Raw genomic sequence first — 6611 nt, forward strand, 5'->3', positions numbered from 1 at the left:
TCCTAGAAAAATATACTCGTCATGAACCATGTGTGGTAGTAATAAGGTTGGAATGAATGATTATTTATTATTTGTATATTGTTCTAACTTTTTAATTGTTGACTTGTATATCTTGCATATCATGTATAGCATGGCATAGCATATATTAACATGTCAAGCATCATATAACTCTTCGTTTTGAACCCATTTTAGATTCATCACCTTTGGTCTGAAAGAGGCAAGAGGGTGCCGGGTTGGAATGACTATTAAGAGGACCAATCTCACTGGCAATCAAGGCAACTAGATAAAAGTCCAAGAAAACCATTGTATTCAAGTAATGATTCAGAACCTAAGATCAAAATAGCCCACAAGTAAGATATTGATGTTATCAGGGCTACAGTCATGGCTGAACTAAGAAGCATGATCCATGAGAAACTCCATCAAGCTTTAGCTAAGATTTTTGGGAAATGAATTGTCCAAGAACGTACCACTACAATTATTATTGCTATTCATGATGTGAAAGAGAATGTATCATATGATAAGCATTTCTAGAATTTAGATAACTACATGCTAGAGGAGGCTAAAAAAGAGTAGCAAAAACTGTTGTGGAATCTAAGAATATGCATAATCTTACTAAAAGGATAGACAAGATGCAAGATATAATGAAAGGTCGAGGTTTACATTCAACCTGTGATTTGAATGAACTAATGCTGACTAGAGAAGACAAGTTTCTTCCTAAATTTCAGACGCCTGAAATGCAAAAGTTCAATAGAATCGGAGATCCAAAGGTGTACTTGAAGCAATATGCTACTATCGTGGGTACCACTCATTTGGCCAGGACCTAAAGTGTTAAAATATTTATACTCTCATTAAAGGAATTAGTCGTAAATTAGTATCATGAGTAAGAGAAGTTTGTTAAGTCTTATTGGAAAATGTTATGTAATGCTTCTATAAAGCAATATGACTATAACACATAAAGGACTTGGGGTAACCTAAACAAAAGCTAAATGAATCTTTTTTTTTCAAGTTCTTAACTAGATGGAGAAACAAAGTAGGGTTAATGAAGAACAAAATGTTGATCCGAAATATTTTTCCATCTTAGGTGGAAAAACTGCAAATGATGAATCCTAAAACTTTTAAGGACTTATATAATGATGGTTAACATGTAGAAAAAATTAAAAATTCTAGAGCTAGAAGGAACTAGAAATATTATCAAGGTACATATACTGAGCTGCTAAACCTACCACTTGAAGATGTCGAAGCTTCTCAAAATTTAGTTATTATAATATAACTCATTTCTCTTAGCATTCATCATATAACTCTCTTATTTTTGTGTTCTTATAATTTTTGTGTCCCTTATAAGAAAGTCCAAGCATTAACAATAATTATTAAATCTTTGTTTTTTTTTTAAAAAGGATTCATCATAATTTTTGAAATCAGTAAATATCTATTTTAAATTATCTCTAATATTTATCTCTAGTTAATCAATACTTAACACTTTAATTATCAGTAACTTCTCTAGGGTTTCCCTGATCTATAAATCATAAAATCCCTAAAGAAGGGGTTAGAGACTTTTGGCAAAAAAAAAGATAACATACTAAGATCTTTTTGGGTTTAATTATTTGTAAAACATTAAAAGATAGAAATTTACTCTCTGAACCTGACAGCCCACCTAAGATTTTTCGATTAACATTACACAGTGGAAATCTGAGAGTTCATGATCTCCCAGAAGCGGACTTCATCTAATTTTCTCGAACAAAGGGTCAATTTAGCTTCTAAACTTGTGTTAGTGGCCAAATACACCGAATTAAAACTTTTTCAGCAAATAGGTCCAAGACTTACATTTTCCAGGCCAAATTAGTCCAATTTGACTTTGATGCACGCGTGTATTGCATGTGAGCCTTAAAGTGCTGAATAATTTAGCATAAAAATATTAAAATATATTTTTAGTTTTTATTTTATCTCTTTCTTCTATTCATTTTTTTCCATAACTTTTTCAGTCTTTGTAACAACAGATTCCTTCTTTGGTTTTTTTTTTTTTTCTTGATCACAACAGTTTTGATCATCCATGTCATCAATCTCTACATCGCCTTCAGCAACACTATTAGTGGTATCATCGCTCGTCATTCTGTCGCCTTCACCACCCGCCTTCCATTGTTATTGTTGCTACCACCGTAAACCACCATAACAAGTTCTATTTATTGGTTTTGTAGTTGTTAGTTTTGGTGTGGATCTTTCTATGGCGATGGGTATATGTATATCTGGATATCTTCAATTTATCTTTTTACTTATTTTTATTTTTTATTTTTTACTTGTTTGATAAATGCAATAGTGGTATGGCAGTAATGGGTGGTGGTAATGGTGAGGCAAACAATAATGGATATTATTCTAATTTTTTTCTCTTTCTCTTTTCTAATATTGTTCTAATCTCTTGATGTTTTTTTTTCTTAAGAAAAAAATAAGAAATTATGGATGTACTTTGACAGTGATGAACAAATGAATTTGGTGTGGTGGAGGGTGTGTTTTGGTGCTAATAACAAGCAATAACATATGAGTTTGATGACAAATATTTTGGTGGTGATGATAGATGGATTTATTGGTAGTAACATTTGTGAAAGAGTTTAATGGTGATAAAAGATGGGTTTATAGCAGCACTGATAGTGGACGAAGATAATGGTGGATAGAGACGGCGCGTGGCTGAGGGGATTATTATTTTAAAATGGAACATTAGAGAAATAAGGTTTAGGGGTTTAGGGTTTAGGGGATTAATATGTTTAATTAATTTAAAAATAGTGTTTTAAACACTCTTCATCCAAGAAAATTTAGACCAATTTGATCTTAAAATACAAATTTCAAGGATCTATTTGCTGAAAATATTGCAATTCAACTTTTCTTTGACTCTTTGATACAAACTTTTTTTCTCTTATCTTTTGTTTATTTATTTTATATTATTTTAATACATATGCAAATTTGTTGTTCATTATTTTATGTCTGTAAAGTAAATTAAATAAAATAAATTTAATAAATCTTCTAGAAAATATGACCGATTCAAAATATATTTTATTTATTTATTGATTGTATTTAAATTAGATAAAGAATGTATAGTTATTATTTTTATTTTATGTAATTATCTATCTATTTATTTAAATTAATTTAAGAGTGTAGTTTCTATGTTATATTTGTGTTCTTATAATTATTTATTTTGTTATTTAATTAAAATCAATAATTTAGACAAAACAACAATAATTACTTAATGACAATTATTAAGCTAATTAGGAAAAGCTAAGACAAGTAAAAATGAATAAAATAAAGGAGACTAAGATGATTTAGTGCTCATGCTTTTTAAATATAGATTATAATTATGACGTAATTTATTTATAGTGAATCAATTATTCGTACTGAAGTTGTAATCTTAAGAGTATCATAAATACACTTGGGTGAGCGGCTATCCCCCGATGACTAAGCTTTTGTTGTGCAAGTGAGAGAAGTTGAAAGCAAGCTGCTTGTGGGGTGAGTTTAGGATGACAACAGGAGAGAGGTGACTAATGATTGGCAATCAAAAAGATGGGATGTGTTCAGGAAGCAAGTGATAGCACCTCGCCCAAGTCGCACACAGACGTAAATGTGAAGCATCATCATCTAAACAGACACAGGTTTAAAACGAAATTCTAGCACACGACTGTCCTGATTTTGTGCCAGAAACCACAGGCAGGCTGTCAGCCTACTTCTGCAGGAATGTCAACCTACCCGAGATAGTTTTCAATTTCTAATGCCCAGTTTGAGCACAAGCAAACTTTTCTAAGAAAAAAAGGAAATTAAGTGATTCTGTGTGATTGAATTTCGTTTTGTTTCTACCTGTACCAAAACACTTGGTGTCTTCTCCAACAATACAAGTCTTAGTTGGTACAAACTCTGTTACAGCAGTTTGTTTCTACCTTTACCAAAACACTTGCAAGCGCACGGAATAGACCACTACACGTTTATTGGGGACAAGAGCATGCATGCAAGAAAAAAGATCCATTCAAATTCCAACATCGCAAGTCTTCACACATGTCAAACTTACTGTTTCTTACATGTGAGCCCTTAATAATGGTAGAAAGTTCATGTACACCACCCATCTTAAGACTCTAACAAACACTTGAACAACTTTATAACTCTTGCTTGTGTTTCCAGGGCCACACTTCATTTCTTTCCTCGCAGCTTCACACCAAGGGCCCTCTCCAGTTTGCCTATTATCTGTTGATTGGGAATTGCTTTTCCAGATTCATACTCTTGGATTATCTGGGGCTTTTCATTGATCATCTGCAGCAAAATTATGCCACCAAAAGTCCAAGCTAAGAATATGAATGTTCCTCACAGGAGAGAGAGAGAGAGAGAGAGAGAGAGACCTGAGCAAGCTGAGCCTGGGTAAATTTCTTTTCCATCCGAGCCTGCATTATGGCTTTCTTCAATTCAGTCGGTACTCGGTCATCTGTTTAGCATGAAATGATATTCCATATGATCTCAAAAAAAATAAATAATTAAATATTATATAAAATAAGCATAACAGCAGCACATATAGCAATTCTAACAAATACATCTAAAGTATAAGCTATCCATACATACAGAACACAACCATCAAAGCAAAGCAAAAAAGTAGACACTAAAAGATCATTGCAAAGAATGATAGAAATATCAAAATGTTATGATTCAACAAGGTTAGTATAACTGCTCGTGTATGTTTATAACAAGTATCAACCTAAAGGCCCCTCTTGGATCATATGCAGTTTTATCTGCGGAGCCAAAATATTTATAAAAGATATAGGATAAGAATATCCAATGAATGATCCCATTGAACAATAAAATGAAAATAAGAAATATAAATGAAAATAAATCAACATCAACTGGTTCCCAATTCTTTAGCAACAAAAGAAAAAACCAAGGGAAAGGCACAGGGTTAGATGAGAATGCCAACCAAGTTGATACAGAAAGATTAAAAGATGATTATGCTAAAAATCTAATAACTCATTTCTCCAATCATTTATTCAACTAGAAGGCAAATTACCAAGTAGATTGGCATTGCCTGCATATCGCCAAACAATGTAGTATAGACGGTCACACTCAACATCAGCACTACTAGATAAGTAGTGGTAGAGATTATTTACGATGTCCTTGTTCATGCAGGAAAATTACCAAGACATTTATCAGCAGCCATCGCAAGGTTGGACCAAATAATTGATTGCTCATGGTCCGTTTACAACTCCAACATATTAAAAATTTATACTAATCAAGCCCAAACTCAATAAAATTTAATTGACAACCACAACAAAAGTAGAAGAATAAATCAACTCACGAGTTAGGTTCTCTGTTTCTTCATCAAGCTTCCTTGTGTTTAAAGAAGTGCTGCTAGAGGCTGCTTTATTAGTACCAGCATTAGCTGCAGGTGAAATCGAAAAATAAATACTATTAATTTGGCATAAACAGGAATTAATCAATCAATTAAATAAAAAAGCAGCCACGCCATTAAAATACACATATAAACAAAAGCAACTATGGCATAATATTTTAAAAAAATAATAATAATACCTGCTATGATAATCAATAAATATTTACCATACAAACACAACATTAGGGTTATGAAAAATGAATTTTTTGACATACATGTCGCATATGGTTGATCAATAACAACAAAATTGCTGAAGATATTTAGATCCGAAGCTTATTAAATCTCCTTTGTGGATTTTTGTTTCTAATAAAAAAAAATCAACAAAAATAAATACCAGCATCAAATCATCACCAAATCGACTGATGAAAAGAAGCAGACCACACAATTAACCAATTGAAAAGGAAAAGTAAAACAAAAGGAGAACGTACATTTTTTTAGAGTTTCGATCTCGGCACCAGCGCGACGAGCAGCGTTGACGACCTTCTCGTCCTTCTTAGCGGCGGCGGTGGGAGCCTTTTTGCGGATGACTACTGGTTCCCAGTCCTGTGAGATTGGTCCAACTCCTGCCATTATTTTTCTCTCTCTAACAAAAATCTCTTATCGGTTTGATTTTGATTTGGGTTGATGGATTATGGCAATGCGAGCTCTCTTTCTTATACTTTAAAAGATGACGTGGCACGATACCCTAACATTTCACCACCACAAGATTGGGCCGTAAGCCTAATTAGGGCTTGGAGCTTTTGGGTTTTGGGCCTCACTTTCCTTAATTCCATCAGAGTACTTTGATGCTTAAAAAATAAAATTATTTAATTTTTATATTACCGCCGTATGTCAAATCTTATAAAATAATGTTCGAAATTAAAAAATTTATTTTTATATAACCCATAAAATAAATACATGTTAGCTTAAGTTATTTCATTAACTTAGTAATTCTTGATTTTGATCTTGACAATCAAGTTGTATTAATGTTGTTTCTAAGTGACTTTTATATAGAAGTCTATATACTCACTATTTGAAATTTGAGTTTAATCAATTTTAGGATGAAATTCGCGATCGGAATTTTCAAGGTCCGATTGCGTTTTTCAAAATGCGATCACGAAAATGGGTAATTTCAACATAAAGAGTTTTGGCTTAATTGCACAAACCTTACATGTAAAAGTTTAATGAATTGATTTTGATGTTGGTTTGAAATTCATTTTATTTATTA

At 32.3% G+C, this 6611-nt stretch overlaps 1 protein-coding gene across 1 annotated transcript; it reads right to left on the reverse strand.

Annotated features, from left to right (window-relative positions):
* Nucleotides 1-3977: 3977 nt before the first annotated feature.
* On the reverse strand, nucleotides 3978-6049 carry LOC8288271 (multiprotein-bridging factor 1b). The gene is made up of 4 exons (XM_048379565.1): nucleotides 5833-6049; nucleotides 5312-5395; nucleotides 4368-4450; nucleotides 3978-4281 (listed from the first exon to the last, which is right to left on the reverse strand). Exons 1-4 carry the CDS (start codon nucleotides 5972-5974, stop codon nucleotides 4162-4164), a joined length of 429 nt encoding a protein of 142 aa, XP_048235522.1. The 5' UTR covers nucleotides 5975-6049; the 3' UTR covers nucleotides 3978-4161.
* Nucleotides 6050-6611: the final 562 nt, after the last annotated feature.

This window comes from Ricinus communis, chromosome 9, assembly GCF_019578655.1.
Source record: "Ricinus communis isolate WT05 ecotype wild-type chromosome 9, ASM1957865v1, whole genome shotgun sequence".
Lineage (NCBI taxonomy): Eukaryota > Viridiplantae > Streptophyta > Magnoliopsida > Malpighiales > Euphorbiaceae > Ricinus > Ricinus communis.

Bases quoted from the DNA above. Each gene is read 5' to 3' on its own strand.
- LOC8288271 (XM_048379565.1), bottom strand. From the start codon at position 5,974: ATGGCAGGAGTTGGACCAATCTCACAGGACTGGGAACCAGTAGTCATC. The intron at 4,451-5,311 runs GTGAGTTGATTT...CATGCTAAACAG, and splicing joins AGAAACAGAGAACCTAACTC to ATGACCGAGTACCGACTGAA. The intron at 4,282-4,367 runs GTCTCTCTCTCT...ATTTTGCTGCAG, and splicing joins CCCAGGCTCAGCTTGCTCAG to ATGATCAATGAAAAGCCCCA.